This window comes from Rosa chinensis, chromosome 7 (genome assembly GCF_002994745.2).
Source record: "Rosa chinensis cultivar Old Blush chromosome 7, RchiOBHm-V2, whole genome shotgun sequence".
Taxonomy (NCBI): domain Eukaryota; kingdom Viridiplantae; phylum Streptophyta; class Magnoliopsida; order Rosales; family Rosaceae; genus Rosa; species Rosa chinensis.
Window position 1 is genome coordinate 67,863,221 of NC_037094.1, and position 18,388 is coordinate 67,881,608.

An 18,388-nucleotide genomic window follows, 5' to 3' on the forward strand; every position below is an offset into this window, starting at 1 on the left:
AGCCACGCTCATTGTACCGCCAGAGGTACCGTCTCCCACCAAGGGGATGACCTGCGAAGGCACGGCCAGGCAGGCTACCGCTTAAGCCCTGGACAGCCCCCAGATCACCGCTGACGCGCCGCCATGCGTCGCGTCAAGATAGCATCAGAAGCTCCAGACGTTGGGAATGGAAGCATATCAGTCCCACATAGGAAACAAGAAGAAGATCAACCTCTTCCTCAACTATAAAAGGTTCTCTCCTCCCTCCTCATTAATTACGCAATTACTACTCATTTATTGTTATGTTGCGCGTATACAGTGACTGACTTAGGCATTGGAGAAGTGAAGACCGCCCAACGCGGTCTCCCTCTGACGCCCTGTCTATCGTGTTGCAGCAAACAGGAGTCACCTAATCCTAGGAGTAGCGGTCCGCCCATCGGACCCGCGTTAAGCAAGGAATTGGCTACCGCCGGACTTGAGCATTAACACCTGCAATGGCAAGCAATCACTGAAAGGTGACTAACTTGGTTGTAGGAGAAAAGGTTTCATGATAATCCAAGCCCTCTTGTTGTGTATATCCTTTAGTGACAAATCGTGTCTTGTAGCGCTTAATGGAACCATCTGAACTATATTTGATTTTGTAGACCCATTTGCAGCCAATATTCTTCTTTCTTGCAGGCAAAGGGGTTAGTGTCCAAGTATTATTTTGGTCAAGAGTTTGTATTTTCGTGTTCATTGCCTCTTGCCATCTAGGATCTGTCTCAACTCAAGAAAAGGAAGTAGGTTCTTTATTTTGAGATTTACGGGCTACAAAATAGTGGTGAGCAGAAGACAATTTATGATAAGTAAGAAAATTAGGGAGGGAATAACGTGTGCCTTTACCTTGTGTGGAAGAGGTGTTTAAAGAAGGTGATGGATCAGAGGTGGCATGATAGCAATGAAAATCCTTAAGAAGACATATATATATATATATATATATATATATATATATATATATATATATGTCTACGGTGCTTTATGTCAGAACGATGAGTGGGTGCATGGTGGCGGAAAGGTGGTGATGGGGAATTTAGAGATGAAGTAGAGCCCGTCGGTGGGTTGAATGGGCAGTTTCAATCCCAGTGGATTGTTGAGGGCTAGAGACAACAGCAGGAGGGGTGGCGGGTATGATTGCAGGGGTATTCTCAACCCTCTCTGGTGATGACAGTGATGGCTGAAGATTGAGTGGGGAAAGTTATGGTGTATCTTGTACTGGTAGTGCAGAACCTTTTCTTTTAAAGGAATAAAATTTTGTTGCTGAAAGGAAAATGTGTCTTCATGAAATACTGCATCTTGACTAGAAAATGTTTGTTGAGTGGTTAAATTATACGGACGATAAGTTTCTGCCCAAAAGATTAACCAACAAAAATGCATTTATGTGCTCTTTGACCAAATTTATGTGAAGGAGTGAGATTATTAGCAAAATATAGGTAGGCAAAAACTGTCACGCCCTGGACCCGGTGTCGGTGGGTTTTAAGCACCTAACGTTGAATTCAATGTATGCGTGTGTACATACATCCTATATCACATACCACCAAGCATAAGCAACAACCTCATAGGTAGGCCTTGTGACATGATAGGTCCCGCCTACGACATGCATCCCGGAGACCGACACCCGAGCTACCTCGCCATGGTGAAGGTCGACCGGTATCTTGCCAGAAGGCCACTCTCCCATACTCTCCAAGAGGCTTCAAGGGAAGAAAATATGTGTATTATTATCCCACATCGGAAATATAGAATAGGATGTGACTTCTTTTAGCTATAAAGGGAAGTCCTCCCCTTCTTAGAGAGGAGGGATCCTGATCCCTATACTTGTATCACCACAAAGGTTACTTGGAATCACTACTAGCGGAATCTCTAAATGGACGTAGCCTTGCCTCAAGGGCAAGGTGAACCACTACACATGCTTGTGTCTCTCTCTCTCTCTCTCTCCCCTTCATGATCCATACTTAGTTCCCGTTCCGTATTCTCACACAGAAACATTGGCGCTAGAAGGAGGGTCCCTAAGTTTAGGTACAAGCCTCCGACCTTGAGCAAGGGTCATGTATGGGAACCACTTGTCGGGGACCCTCTGGATTCTCCCTTCTCAGGGATCAAAGCCACTGATCATGTACGCGGAGGACACCCCACACCTTCAGCAAGTCATGTACGGGTACCATCAATCAGCCTATCAAGGTACATGTACACTACTCTACATCACTACCCACTTAGGAGTACGCCCGAGACTTCCATAAGTCGCATCCCGCTCGGATCAAACCCAAAGGCCACGCATCCCTGCACTCCCTCCTCGCATGGCACTTGTCTATTATTGATTACTGGGTTCATCTCTTTACCGACATCCCCCAATCATGTAGACCAAAGTTCTTCGGCAACACACAAAACCTCCTACGGGCACCCTAGATATTTATCTCCGCACCCTTAATTCCACTCCCGAGCTCAACTCTTCTTTGGGCCTGAGATGAATAGCAGTGTGGCCCTGCTTGCACATGCAGCTCTCACTCATGCATGCAACCATGCAGCAACTTGATCAACCCCAGGTACTTGTCTATAAATGATCTACACGGTCACTCTAACAGCCTACCTGGTACCCGCTCATCAAAACTTCTGCTTCCGAAACCTTTACTCACGTTGGATTCACCAGACCCGGCTACCTGGACGTCTGAATGATGCGGGAAGCGTGAACACGATAATAAGAGGCTCTGTCAAGCGTCGAAAGCCATATGAGATGAGCTAGAATCCACTAGCAATTACTGGCACAACCGTAAGAAACACAGAGAAACTTCTCTAATATTTGGTTTTTTATTGATAACTTGAATAAAAATTACAGTCGAAGAGGTGCCTTATATAGGGCGCATAGAATAAACTTAATACAACTAGAAAACAAAAAGAACACTTTATTATAGACTAAAACTAGGAAACCTAATTAAATAAAAATCGGAAATAAAATCCTAGATATTAAAGAATATTACGCAAACATATATTTGGAATCCCAACCAAAATTTCGCTCGAGAATCCCGATATATCCAAAAGAGTAATTTATGATTAATTCCATCATTAAGAAGCCTATTTGAATACCAATTTTAAATATTCAAATCATTCTTCTTAATGTGCAGACGCTTCTTTATTTTTGAGATTCTTTGTTGAAGTTGGCTAAAATCTCATCCTACATCAATCTCTTCCACCTGAAAAGAACTCGACCTCGAGTTCTTCTTGTATGCAGCTCGATCGTTAGTAGGAATAAAACATGATAAGCCATCAACTTCAATATTTTCGAAATTAAAAGCTATCACCATGAATCCAATACTGTAGACAAGTTTAGAATAAGCATCTTGAAACTTGAACTCCTCCACTTGAAAAGGAATGGGCATTGACTTCTCCTTGGGTTGATCTTGAACACAATTAGGCATGCATGACATGGATATCGGTGTGATGAATGAATCAGCTTCCGTGTCCTTAATGAGTTTCTCTTCAATCTTCAAAGTGGCTTCTTCATGTTCATTTTCACACACTTCAGGATGGTCATTCTCGATGTTCATCCTTTCAGGCTTGATTTTAATTTTGTGTGACTACACCGAAATAAATATGTACTGTCTTTGCAATAACCACCTTTGACACTTTCATGCCATGGTATTCCAAAAAGCACTTCAGTGTCATCCATGTCGATCACATGACAAATAATCTATTATTTATAAAATTGTCCCATAGAGACATGAACTTTACAAACCTCTGTTACTTGTGCATATTCATCATCTCCAAATGGAATCCAGTATGGATCACTCAACTTCACTGTCGGTAATTGAAAATAATCCACAACTTTGTTTGCTACAAAGTTCTCTCGTAAACCACTGTCAATTATTACAGAGCATACCTTGTCTTTGATGACACATGTAGTTCGGAAGTCGTCGTAATCCGGTGTTGTGAATATCCAACGTTCCTTTTTTTTTTTTTTTTTTTTTTTTTTTTTCTGGATTGATGAGGTTGTCCTAGGGCCAATCCCTTGGCATGTTCCTCTTCAACGAAACTTTCTTTGATAGATACTCTACGACCAGCGTCGTTAAGGTTGGTGGTAGTGAACTTCTCCCTTGGATCGTAGTCTGCTAAGAAGCGGGCGATACCCACCTTGATACCAAATGATGCGGGAAGCGTGAACACGATAGTAAGAGGCTCTGTCAAGCGTCGAAAGCCATATGAGATGAGTTAGAATCCACTAGCAATTACGGGCACAACCGTAAGAAACACAAAGAAACTTCTCTAATATTTGGCTTTTTATTGATAACTTGAATGAAAATTACAATCGAAGAGGTGCCTTATATATGACACATAGAATAAACCTAATATAACTAGAAAACAAAAAGAACAATTTATTATAGACTAAAACTAGGAAACCTAATTAAATAAAAATCGAAAATAAAATCTTAGATATTAAAGAATATTACGCAAACATATATTTAGAATCTCAATCAAGATTTCGCTCGAGAATCCCGATATATTCAAAAGAGTAATTTATGATTAATTTCATCATTAATAAACCTATTTGAGTACCAATTTTCAATATTCAAATCATTATTCTTAATGTGCAGACACTTCTTTATTTTCGAGATTTTTTGTTGAAGTTAGCTAAAATCTCGTCTTACATCCCTGAACGACATCGACAGCTCCAGGATCCGGCCTGCAGACCCACCGAGTCAGCAACTTGTCTGGCCCGAGGCTCCAAGCTATTTTGAACACGATTTCGCTAAGTCATATATCACCTCGGGTACTCACACACCTGTCCGGGACTCTCTGGATTCTCCTCTTCCCGGAGATCATCGCCACCGCGATGGACCTGCCAGTAGGGCATCCTCTTTGCGGACTCGAGTAACCCCGCTTGTCCAGGTATCCTCGAGATCCTTGATACCGGCACCTAAATATGATCTACATAAGCCAGATGCAAAACCTAGTACCACCTTCTCCATCACGGAGACTCAGCTCTCCCACACCTCTCAGCCCAACATCGGAATCCCGGCCGGTAGCTTTGATTTATCCTCCCACACTGGAGGTAGAACCACTCCGGGAACCAAAAAAAAAAACTCTGTTGGTACCCAGACAATTGTTCCGGGCACCCGAGAATAATTATTAAGCCAAAACCACCACGTGGTGCACGAGACACAAAAAAACACTGCTCACCACGTATGTCGGTATTCAAATATAGCGACTGCATCTACCTATCCCATCAAATGTTCCCTTCCATAAGCTAAACCACCACGTGGTGCACATACACGTAGCCCCTACAACATGGCTGCCACGTCCAAACATATATGATGTGATGCTTTTCACCGGGAACGAGTTCATGTCAAGCATGATATTATTGTATCAAGTTCAAACACTACATGCCTGCATAACTTATGATTCATGACTTTATAATCAAAGCATGACTATCATCTAGAGGTATACATGACAAGCATGGCCCTCCTAGAGTTACACACAATGACACAACTATAAACACGCAATAACTCTGTACTTCACATATGGATGACTCTTATCAATTATCATAACCACATTGATTACAGCTTTAGCAAATTATTACTCCTCACAATTATATATTTTATCTTATTAGTCACAATGCATACTAACATGCACAATTATACGTAGACATGTATTCTTTATTGGTGGTCATCACTATGATCAATTTCCTCATTTTCAAAGCTACAACATATTTCATAAACTATGAACTATATATTCCTATGCCTATACGTGTTGCAAGAACATACCTTGGCTCCTAATTGCCATTGTGTTCAACAGGCACACATGTCCAACTTAGACTATAGCACAATTCATAGACTTACCATTAATATAGCACACTTGCTACACCTATATATAGCTCATTTGCATTACTGTCGGTGCATACCCATGCATATATGTTCATATATGACACAATCTTGGGACTTGTTAAGCATATACCACTAATGTCAATTTTACCTAGTGCATATATACACAATTATATGTATTGTGCACTCACAATTCCTTACCATCTCAATAGTTGGACTCACGCCACCGTGCATATGGTCTTAACAATTAAGCATGTATATCTCCTTTTATTTTCGAGGAAATATATATTTACCCAACAGGGTACTCTCTTCTGCGGACAATGCCTAGTAAACTATTGATGGTCATTATCCATTCACATGGAGCGTCATGCTTGGACAACTCCAATAAGATTTGGTACTTATATGTTGACTCCAATTTCAATCTACTCCAAATCGGCATAAGATACGTCACAATGTCTCCTTTTTACGCTCTTTCAATTTGAGCTAATACAAATGCTTTACATGCTTCAATAAACGATTTCTATAATCTAAGCATGGCTACGATACTTGATAATTTCGATATCATATCTATTATGCCTATGTATTAATGTCATACGTTAATTTAATTACAAATCAATTAACTTGCTACATATATACATATGACAGTAAATAAGTGTAACATGCGGCACTTAAAACCTCGCTCCATGTGAGGTACCTCTAAAGGGTAAGCCTAGGTCAAATCCTTGCATAAAACCCCTCCAATCATGTGAGGTACTCCAACGGGGTTAAGAGGCACAATTCCTCATTCTACCAGGGGCCACGCCACCGGGTACCCCAACGGAGTTACGAGGCACAATTCCTCATTCTACCCAGGGCCACGCCACGAGGTACAGGAGGCCAAAGCCACCGGGTACCTCAACGGGGTTACGAGGCACAATTCCTCATTCTACCCGGGGCCACACCACAGGGAAAATGAGGCCTGCAGGCCCTCATTCAACCCCATTGGGTTAAGGAGGCTCGTGCCCTCATGTGATCCCATCGGGTCCTAAGGCTCAAGTCCTCATTCTACCCAGGGCCACACCAACGGGTTTAGGAGGCCTACAGTTCCTCATTAGACCCCACCGGGTCAAAGAGGCTCAAGCCCTCATAAATCCTCTACCCGAGCGAGGTATCCCAACAGGATCACTAAAGGGTAGCACCCTTACTTAAGCCAAGGTCCAGTCTTTTGCATCAAAATCCTCGCCCGGTGAGAGGTACCCCCAACGAGTAAGCCAAGGTCCAGTCCCTTGCTTTTGAGTCATCTCACCTCCTGAGCGTTTTCTACACTTGGGGGACTTATTCATACCACTTATCACAAGTGGAGGTAGTACCCGACTGGGACTATCATTGAGCTTCACGCTCATACTTTTGTGCTATGGTCTATTAATGGAAATATTGAAATTTTTCGTCTATTGTTGATCACAACAATTAAATTTCTTTTACATCCCATTAATAAGACCATAAGACAAAACTCATACAACCTACCACCCGCTCGACACGAGCGAACTGAAGTCCAAACTTCGATTTTACTAACTACATAACTTGGGGGACTCGGCGAGTAACAACACTCCCGATCCTAACACATGTGCATCATATGCATACAACATATACATATCATTATGTACGCGTCATCGCGTTCATCACACATCTATGCATCATATGCACTTCGTTATACTTTCACAACTACATACATTTCAGACTCATACGTCATACTTCAACATTACATAATACGGGCATACACAAAATGTGTAACATGTATCTCATATAAACATTCATGCACCTCGATGCATTTGACTCCAATTACACTTAGATTGCCCTAGCACAATCAATATGTTTTTTGTACACTCTTATCTTATTTGCAGGTACTAGCGTGATGAGGGCCCCGTGGCACCAACCTACCAGTAGAGTCCCTTCTTGCTTACGAAGTTGGGGGACTAGTATGGGTATGACGTTCATCAGGTTCGTCACTCATACTTGGCGGCATCATATTTAAACTCCCCAACCAAGAAGCGTCTCTAACTTGGGGACTTGTACATACATCATATATCACATATCGCCAAGCATAAGCAACAACCTCGTAGGTGGGTCCCCGCGACATGATAGGTCCCGCCTACGACATGCATCCCGGAGACCGACACCTGAGCTACCTCGCCATGGTGAAGGTTGACCGGTATCTTGCCAGGATGCCACTCTCCCATGCTCTCCAAGAGGCTTCAAGGGAAGCAAATATGTGTATTATTGTCCCACATCGGAAATATAGAATAGGATGAGACTTCTTTTAATTATAAAGGGAAATCCTCCCCTTCTTAGAGAGGAGGGATCCTGATCCCTTTACTTGTATCACTACAAAGGCTACTTGGCCTCACTACTAGTAGAATCTCTAAGTGGACATAACCTTGCCTCAAGGGCAAGGTGAACCACTATACATGCTTGTCTCTCTCTCTCTCTCTCCCCTTTATGATCCATACTTAGTTCCCGTTCCGTATTCTCACACAGAAACAGAGTGTTATAAAGCAGAATGTAAATAAGTTCTTCCTCCTAGGCTCTTCATTCTAGGCTCGTCCAACCCATTTCCGGCTCGATAAACTCTTAGTACTTCTCTGCAAAAGATATTAGAGATGGGTGGGTGAGCAAAACCAAGCACTCAGTGAGTAGATCATGTAATGTGCTAGTAAAGCCATGTCATTTTACACATGCTAGAAAGTAGTATATCTTATAGTCATTAATTCATAACGAATGATCACATCGCATCATCCCTTCTTATTGATTATCCTTCAATTTAGTGTACCCCACGAGAACCCTAATGGCTTTTCCTAGCCCTATACCACCGTGTGACACATCCTTACCTCGGTATAATCAATCAAGAAGCTCTCATCTTCCATGACCAGTCAAACCATGGACCCAACACATTATATATAAACACCACATATTTCGCAAATAGACATGCTTCACTTGAAAAATCGAGAGATATTTTGCAAATAGATAAAATCATGCTTTTCCACCATTTTTGTAGCAAATAAGAATATTTAAAACTTATTACACAACCCACTCACCTCGACAATACGAATCGCCTCACAGAACACCAATCGTAAACCGAGCCTTCTAGAAAATACCATTAGATCTAACTCAAACCTCCATGGATAGAAAGAGGGAATCAAGATGAATCCGTGGCCTTTCACGGATCCTAAATCAAAATTACGGTCAAAAATTATGATCCATCGAAGTTTTAGAGAGAGAAAATGAGGAGGGAGAGAGAGATGGTCTCTGAATCTCGGGGATGAAAAATGGTACGGAATGAAAGAAGAAGCAACTGGTTCCATCTATTTATAGCCAAATATATATTGACATGTGTCGACCAACGATTAGTCCACTTGGTGCCACGTGTCAACAAGCACCAAACCATGTGCAACTTGTCACTCAAAGACAAAACCTCCTTCACCTCTTGACATGTGTCAGGTGACTAGCCAAAATGGCTGACATCATCATCAGCTGATCTCTCCCCTTACGCCACTTATCAGCTCCACCAATCGGAACACGCCAGGTCAGCATGCTATTTTCTTCCAATTAAACTTCAAAAATTCCTCAAAAATAGCTTAGGAACCCGAAAAATGCTGCGAGCTCGTGGCAACCTCTAATTTCCATTTCCAAGCTCAAAAATAAAATTTGACCAACTTCAAAATTCAGGACCTCACAAAAACACACAAGTGATTATAAGTGGGAGGACGGTGGAAAAGTAACTCATCAGGGGATTTATCAGACAAAACTTATGTGGGCAGACGAATTTTTAAGTAATCTGTAGTGAAGACATACTTCCCCAAAAATCAAGACGTAGATGAGCATGAAATCAGAGTGCACGTGTGATTTCAAGAGGATGTCTTTGATTACGTTCCACTACCCAATTTTTTTGGCAGGTGTAGACATAAGTGTGCTGATAAATGTTACCTTATAAATGATACCTTATTATGTCAAATAACTTTTCATAAAGGCAAACTTGCTACCATTATCAACACGAATAGTTTTGAAGTGTGGTTTAAATTGATTAGCAACAAAGGAAAATAATGATTTGAGAAGCTTCTGTGACACATCAAAAGAACCCAAGTGCAATGAGGATAATCATCCACAACTGTCAAAAATTAATGTGCTCCAGAGTGAGGCAATTCTATAAGGTCCCCAAATATCATAATGAATTAATTCGAAAAGTTCGGTACTAAAGGTACGACTCAAATGAAATGGCAACCTTGTTTATTTAGTCAAAGGGAAAAATTTACATTGCTTATTAGAACCAAAACAAATATTTGGAACTAATTCAAATAATACTTGAAGACGAGCAACTGAGGGATGGCCAACCTGTTTGTGCCAGAGATCATATTGGGTAGAGAAGACATTGAGAGACAATGGGAGAGGAGATTTGATCATGTTTAGGGAAAGATAATAGAGGTCATCATTCCGTGCACCCAATCCAATCATCCTCTCGGAATCCAACTTTTGTAAAAGGCAAAAATCAGGGAAAAACAGGATACAACAATTTAAGGATCTGGTTAGTTTAGCAACATATGCCAAATTTATATTAAAAAAGGGTACACAAAGTATGTCTTTAAGTGTAATATTCTTGTCAGAGGAAATGAAACCAATAGAATCAATGTGGACTCTTGTACCATTTGGCAATTGCACAGATGGTGTGGGATAAGAAGGATTGTGAACTGATTATATGATCCGTGGTGCCGCTATCGATTACCCAAGCTTTTGACAAATCAGATGTATATTGAGAATAATAATAAAACAGAAAAGACAGACTTGCAAAATTTGCCTCGGGATTGATATTGAGCGGTACCACCATTCTGAATTGTCTCCATGATCTTTGTGTATTGGTCCAATGTTAAACTTGGGGCAACAGTTTGAATTTGTTCGTTGGATAAGCCATGGTGACTTTGCACGTTGTGGGCAACATGTTTGGCTCTGTTTGATGGTTGTTGATGCTTCCAGGATTGATATTGGGGTTTCAATCCTCCCCCTAAGAATTGTGGTTTGGATACTGTTGAGGATTGCACTGATTGCTTCAATTCTGCTCTGTCAAGTTTCGGCTTGGAATATAAACTCTAGTTGTATGACTTGGAGGAAAACCGTTGAGAAAGTAGCATTTATCAATTGTATAATTTCATAATTATAGTAGTTGCAACCCCTTTGATTATTTCCTTAAGAGAATTTGTTGAGTGGTCTTTGTGAGGCTTGGCCTGAAGTAGAACTAGGCCTAGCATTTAAACCCGTAACCCGCAAACCTGCACTATACCTGCAAGCTAAAACCCGCACAAACCCACCCGTTAATTAATCCGGGCTAAAAAAAGTCCGCACGCAAAAAACCCACAAATTAACCGGTTTTGCGGGCTAAACCCATTGGAACCCATTAACTCAAAATCCTTCCCAAAAACCCATTTCCCATTACCCATATGGGTTCAATTCTTTTTTTTTTTTTTTTTTTTTTTTTAACCAGGGCATTTTTATAATTTTTCTTATTCCCCATGAGGATCCGACAGTTAGATCTTCGTATAATTGTGAAAAGACGATTCAAAAGGAGATCCGTGAGGATTCGACCGTTGGATCGTCGTATAATTTTGTGAGGGTGATTCTAAAGGTGATATGGGACAATCCAATCGTTGGATCTTCGTATAATTGTGCAATGATGATTCAAAAGGCGATCCGTGTGGATCCGACCGTTGGATCGTCATATAATTTTGAGAGGATGAAACTAAGGGCGATCCATGAGGATCTGACCGTTGGATCATCGTATAAATAGGTAAAGATGATCCTCTAGGTGATCCAACCGTTGGATCTTTGTATAATTTTGAGAGGATGAACCTAAGGTCAATCCGTGAGGATCCGACCGTTGGATCATCGTATAAATCGGTAAAGATGATCCTCTAGGTGATCTGTGAGAGTTTGACCGTTAGATCGTCATATAATTGTGATTTGTTAATTATTTTTTGTCAGAAAAGGAAAGGAAAAAAAATCTAAAAAGATAAAAAATAAAAAATTTCAAAATAGAAAACCAAAAAAGTTCATATAGAGAAAATGGCAAATGAGGGGTTATATATATAAGTCTTAATTGGTTTTAATTGCTTTGATAAAAAGTTTATAAAAAAATTTAAAAAAATGTTTACGGGTTTTAACTGGTTCTAACGGAAAACCCGCAAAACCCATTAAGCTAACGGGTTGGCCCGTTAAGAACCCGACCTGTTAAGAACCCGCACCGTACTCGCACTATACCCGCACGTTGCCAGGCCTAAGTAGAACTATCTCTGTAGTTAGCTAATATGGGGCATGTTCTCTGTAGTACCCTGAGTGATGGTGAGTTCTCGATGTTTTTCTTCTTATAAAACAAGGGACTATGCCTTCTTAACAGTTGGGAGAGGATTCATGAGGAGGATTTGTTCTCTTGTGGCTGCATATGAGTCGTTTAGGTCCATTAAAAATTGCATCAAGTTTTCTCGTTCTTCTTTCTCACCCAAGGACTTCTTTGCTAATTAGCAGATGCATGCTTCCTTAATGGTGTGGTAGGAGGCTAATTCAGCTCATAATCCTTTCAATTTTGTGTAGTAAGCGATAAAGGCAACTGATCTTGTGTGTGTAAGGCTACATCACTCTTGATCTGAAAAATTCGAGGGGCATTACTTTGAGAAAAATGTTCGTTAAGATCAGTTCATACCTCATGTGCGGTTTTAGCATAGATGACACTGTTGGCAACGTCAGGCTCGAGTAAGTTTAGGATCCATGATAGGATCATATCATTTTTTTTTTTTTTTGACTTTGTCAAGGGGAACCCAAAGGCTTTCTAGGCCCAAGATAAACCCTTTCGACGCATGTGAAATGCTCAAACTGTGCATTGCAGCACAGTGCCTGACCACTATTGATAGGATCATATCATTGCACCTCTTCCACTGTTGATACTCATTAGGATGTGTAATTGGTGATGGCTTCTTAATTGTGCCATCAATGAATCCTGTTTTGTTTTTTGCGCGTAAGGCTATGCTCATGGAGTGGCGCTATGTGTCATAATTATCTCCAAATAATGGTTTTGGTATCAAAACCATGTCTAGGAGATCTAAATGATGAATGAAATAGGTATTGGTGGTATCACTGCTGTCCTAAGCATCATTTCCTTTGGTATGTTTCTAATCGTTGTTTGGGGGCAGGCTTCCTTCTCCCATGGTGAGGTAAGTATTTGTTGTTAGGATTTATTTTGGCGGCTAGTGTTGATGAGAGTTGTATGTTAAGAGTCGTGATACGTTATCAATGTCTTAGATTTCGTATCAATGAATAGATGTGTATATTGATTGAATGAGATATTACAAATAAATAGGAGAACGGATTGCTATCCAAGTAAGTAAGGATACTATGCAGATTATTCAATGCTAGAGAATTAAACTTGGTAAATAGTAGTACTGTTACGCCTCTGAGATAATAATATTTTCATGGGCTAATAACATTTTCTGGCCCGCCTTTGCACTAGGCAGACCCGTTGGTTTACAAATGACATGGCCCGTTACTATTTTGCTATAATCGATCGACGGCGTCCCATTTCCTCGTTGACACTTTGGCGCGGTTTGGGGATGTTGAACCCTAATAGGCTCCGGCTCCGAGCCTTCACCGGTAACAACCTTTCTTACTTACTTTGCCTTAAAAATTCAACAGACTCTGAGCATAACGCTTTTGATTCTTTTCAGGTAAACATGGCTTCATTTCACTGGCAGCGGCAAAGCTTCGGTACTTACTTTCTTACACCCTCACTCTCCCATCAGAGTTTTATGTGTTTTCCGTGCTTTCCAGTTTCTAGTAGGCGATATTCAACTTTGTCTCAGGATTTTGCTTTGTACACTAGTCCTCGCTTTTAGTTAAAATTCCGTTTTTAATTATTTAGAAGGAAACCTTGCAGTAATCATTTCTGAAGCTTCTGTTTAGTTTATGTGTGCTGTCAACAATGAAGCTAGCTAGTGTGTTGTCTACAATTGCTTAATTCAAATCCCACCACATTTTTTTTCTCACTATGGCAATTTCTTAAATAAAGCTTTAGAAACAAATCAATTTGCTCTTTGGATGGCAGATGTAGTGCTTGGATAGATAATTCTATCAACACATTCATTACAAGGGCATTGTCTTCGTCTTCTGGAGATGATGACTTCTCAGAATTGGGATCCCCTTTGCCTAAAGCTGCAACTAGTCTTCCGAAGTTGATGACGGAGAAACCTGAGCCTTATAATAAGGTATCCTCAACATGTCCCAACGGGGATACTCTGTGATGTTTGTTTATTTGGCTTGAGCTTTGTTAAAATTTCACACATCCAATGAAGTTACTGTGTATGCTTGAATTTCCATGATTATTAACATGTCATGCATACTTACAAATTTCAATTTCAATCAGAAAGCTAACCGTAGGAGAAAACCTTCTGGAGTGCCGTTAGAAAGCAGCACCAGCTTGAAAAATGATTCCTCAAAACTGGGTAACTCTAATCTAACCGCCATTGCAGGCTTGAAAACTGCAGCAATGTTTCACCGCTTTACATAGTCCAGCTCTGTTAATGATAAACATATGCATTATGCAATCAACCTTCCCCGGTTAAAGAATCTCTTTCTGTTCTTACTGAAATCTCTCATGCTTCTTTGGGGTCAAACCAAAGAAGCTAGATTCATGTGATATTGATACTTGAGTGGAGGTTTATTTCAATCTACTTTTAACTTCCCCATCCTCCTTTTCCATTGTTGTCTAATATGTATTCAATGTGCATGTTTAGAGAGTGTAGAAGCAAGCAAGAGACCTTTTTTGGCTGATGAGGTTTCTGTAAATTGCTTTGATCCTAGTCCACTAGTTGACAAAGAGGCAGTTAGCATTAGGATTGCCAACATCAACTCAGAGACCACTGATTCTGCGATACATTCTATGTGTACGTCCTATGGTTGCTTGGAGGGGCTTGTGCGAACAAAAGAGGATGCAGTGGATGCCTTCTTTAGCGTTGAGGACAATGCTGACATAGACAGCATAGTTGCAAAGTATGAAACTACTTATATTCTTTTGATTCCATGGTTGCTTTTGCATTGTCTCTCACTGCATAACTATTAAATACGGTACTTTAATCTAAAAGTAGGACAATCACTGTGGGTGGCCAAACTCATTTCACCCTGATTATATTCACTTTAGATGGAAGAGGGTTTGTACAATTTTTTCAAGTACTACTTCTGTTTGACATTCTAGATTGGATACCTAGAGCAGCAAGAACTTTACCTAAGAATTTGTTTGATCTGACACTGAATCAAGTCCTGGTAAAGTGTGAGGTGGAGATGATATTGGTGTTGATCATATTCTACTGTTTCTCATTTTATTTATTTATTTTTTTTTTATCAAGTACTGCATGAATAAGTTTCTAAGTTTTGTTCTCATTTCTGTTATGCGTATGGCTGCCAGGTTGAATGATACAGTCATGAATGACCATGAGTGGTCAGCTAAATTACATCATAGAGACTCCACTCCTGCTGTGATGAGCAAGGAAAGTAATGGTAACTTTAATGTGGGATTACATTTAAGCCGTCAGTTGGCTGAAGTGAAAAGGCAAGTCATCATGAAGACCGTGTGCATAGAAGATTTGGAGTATCTGCATAATGCCTTGGTGCACCTTGAAGCTCATTCTTGCAGCAGGACTAGTATTTCCAAGGATGACTGAGCTTGGGAACCATGCGATTGCTAATGTTTCACATAGTGATACTATGAGAATTGTGAAAGTTAACCAAAAAATTTTGGATGCCCATTTTTGATTTCTGATTTGTTCAAATTGACATGCAGGGTCTTGAGGTTTTGTAGTAGTAAGAGGTTCAATGGAGTTTAGATTTTGTAGATATCTGAGCTATAATGTCTCAACAGTTTTTCGTTTTTTGTTTTGCTTTAAAGAGGTCTACAGAGGCGGCACTCAGGGCAAACCACATTGTTGAAACACTTTTCCAAATCCTGACACTCTTCTACCGTTAATTTTGCTGAATGTCCCAGCAAATTATTTAGCTAGCTCAAAAAGATGAGATTCTTTCCCGAGGGAGACATACACTAAAATTGATTTAAATTCAAGAGCATGGTAGAAGAGAGATAAGCAGTTAACAATATCAAATAATTTACATGAGAGGGAATCAAATTTGGAACCTCTAGGTCTTGGTAAACAACAATTTACATGACTGATTTACAATAATAGTATAAAAGTTAGATGAGTTATCCCCACTTCCCAGAATAAAGGGTGCATATTTACTGAAATATGGTACCTTTTCCACCCCCACAGTTAGCAGCACCATCAGCAAATAAAGAGAAAACCTAAAGCTTGTATGGCACTCCAGAATCTGCAAGTTGCGCAAGACCTCACCTAACAATAACTGAAGCATTTAATCTGCAGCAGAATGAGTCCCCTTGACATCCATATTCATCATCCTGCATGATTTTTCTGCCTTGAAGTCAGGCTCTGAGATACCCATAGAAGAACACTCACCAATCTGGTAATCCCTTTCATCAACTAAAGATTTCATATAGGAGCATGGCCTCTCCTCGCCTTCAATACTATGCCCTGAACCAAATGTCAACTCAAAAGATGGGGGACCAACAGGTTGTGTTCTCATCTGCACTGACCGTAAAAGTGCAGCCCTCCTTAAGTCAGCTGAGTGGCAAATGTCACTAGGTGATGATGGGAATCGCCCCTCTGAATCAGAGCCTCGTTGACGGGACTGTGAGCAGTTGAAATTAGTGAGAGCGCAGCTATGTGAAGGATGCGAACTAGTCGAACAAGTTGAAGGAAACCCAGTAAGTGGTCTTTGGTACCTATACGGAGAGACTGGACTAGAAGGGGTGCTCTCATGTTGTGAGGAGAACGTGTTTATGGGGTTCTCACAGAAGCGAGAGTCATCTGAGTCCTCTGACATTGGTGAGTATTCTAAGGGCATATCATCCCTGGAAACATAAAGTTAAGCAAAATAAAAATAAAGTGAGTATAATAAAGGAAAGGAAATGCAGTTTTCTCTTTACTAGAAAATATCAAAACGGAGAAAGCAGTGCCATCACCTATTAGCAGATCTAATATTTAAGGAAGAAAACAAGCTGTAGGGATGCTCAGATCATTGATGCTAATGTCTTCTATCTGACTATGATTCACGCTGTCTACTTATCTAGAGAAATTCAACAACAACAAATCCATACTAGTAAGCAAATAGAGTAATTTTGAGAAGAGAAAAAGAAACTAAACGTGCATGCTACTAGCCTACTACCATGTCATCTGCATTTTCAGAAAACTTCAAAGTAGGCAGATTTAATTTAAAGCAACATCAGGGACAGCTATAAATTGAACTCAACGTCTCTCAAGAGTTGTGTAGCACTACCTATCTATGAGACTATGACCCAAACTGAAATTATCCAGCTGGTTGACCACATGATGACATGAACAAAGGGCCAAGATTGAGTTCATTATACTAAGAAATATTATCACATTCTTGCAAACTTAAAAGCTAATACAGTCAAAGGGGGACTAGTAATTAAGCTGAGCGGCATCATTAGGACACGGAGTGAGGAGGAAAAATGCAGAAGGTTGCCTTGCATAAAACATGGTTTCAGACCTTGCAGGAGATTCCATGAGATTGTCAGGGAGTGGATCTCCAACAGTAAGTCCATTCAAACTAGATGCCATGATCTGCACAGGAAACAATGAGTGAGGCTATAGAGTGACTGAAGTGGAGACTATAATGTCATTGATTGTTTGCAATGCCTCAGCTAAAGATGATATGTTTAATTGAGAATAAGGCAAGAGTTAGTTATAAAAGAAAATTGACATAGGATTCAGTCAAATTCCAGAAGACGGAGGGGAGAGAGAGAAGAAGAAAGGAAGATTGTTTGAAGGAATCTCAAAGTAAGAATGAAAAAACCCTAAAATTAAAATAAGGAGAATGATTAGAAGAGAAGACCTCGCTGAGATAACGCTTGTGAGAGTGGAAATTGTCGAGGTAAACCTCATCTTCAGGATCTCTGCTTCTCTTTCCAGATGCAGATGCAGATGCAGATGCGGGGGTCGATGGTGATGGTGATGGTGATGATGATGACGGAGATGAACATTCTGAAATGTTCGAGCTCGGTTCTGGACGCATTACTACTCTTTCCTCTGCTCTACCAGATTTTCATTCATCAAACGCACTCTCTTTTATCAGAAATCGAACGACATCGTTTCCCTCGCCCAATTACTTTTTTTTTTTATATATTATTTTTTCATTCTATACGGCCAAATCAAAAGAAGAGAAAGTCTCTTTGCTTTACACATGTGTAAATCCCAACTTTGTCCTCATGGAAAGTAGTATACTTTGCAAAAGCAGCATATATATGGAATGGAAGCAGCACAAAAAACAAAACATTAACACTGAAAAAGTGTGTAGCATATGCTAAGTGCTGGGAATGAATCATCCATCCACAAGGGACTGAGGGAGGAAATTAGGATCATAATCATAATCATCCAAGGCAACCAGCAATGCATTCTTTGGTAGAGTTT

At 40.3% G+C, this 18,388-nt stretch overlaps 2 protein-coding genes across 3 annotated transcripts; one reads left to right on the forward strand and one right to left on the reverse strand.

The window, feature by feature from the left end:
- The first annotated feature begins 13,351 nt into the window (after window positions 1-13,351).
- On the forward strand, window positions 13,352-15,729 carry LOC112179633. The gene is made up of 6 exons (XM_024318086.2): window positions 13,352-13,487; window positions 13,562-13,601; window positions 13,939-14,098; window positions 14,257-14,335; window positions 14,627-14,882; window positions 15,295-15,729. The coding sequence occupies exons 1-6, from the start codon at window positions 13,373-13,375 to the stop codon at window positions 15,548-15,550; spliced, it is 906 nt and encodes a 301-aa protein (XP_024173854.1). The 5' UTR covers window positions 13,352-13,372; the 3' UTR covers window positions 15,551-15,729.
- Window positions 15,730-15,914: 185 nt separating this feature from the next.
- On the reverse strand, window positions 15,915-18,105 carry LOC112179634 (inactive protein tyrosine kinase pTKL). Of its 2 annotated transcripts, none has more exons than XM_024318088.2 (3): window positions 17,814-18,105; window positions 17,469-17,542; window positions 15,915-16,809 (listed from the first exon to the last, which is right to left on the reverse strand). In XM_024318088.2, the coding sequence occupies exons 1-3, from the start codon at window positions 17,991-17,993 to the stop codon at window positions 16,251-16,253; spliced, it is 813 nt and encodes a 270-aa protein (XP_024173856.1). In that variant the 5' UTR covers window positions 17,994-18,105; the 3' UTR covers window positions 15,915-16,250. The 2 variants fall into 2 exon arrangements, with proteins under 2 accessions (XP_024173856.1, XP_024173855.1); XM_024318087.2 differs by having other exon boundaries at window positions 17,445-17,542.
- Window positions 18,106-18,388: the final 283 nt, after the last annotated feature.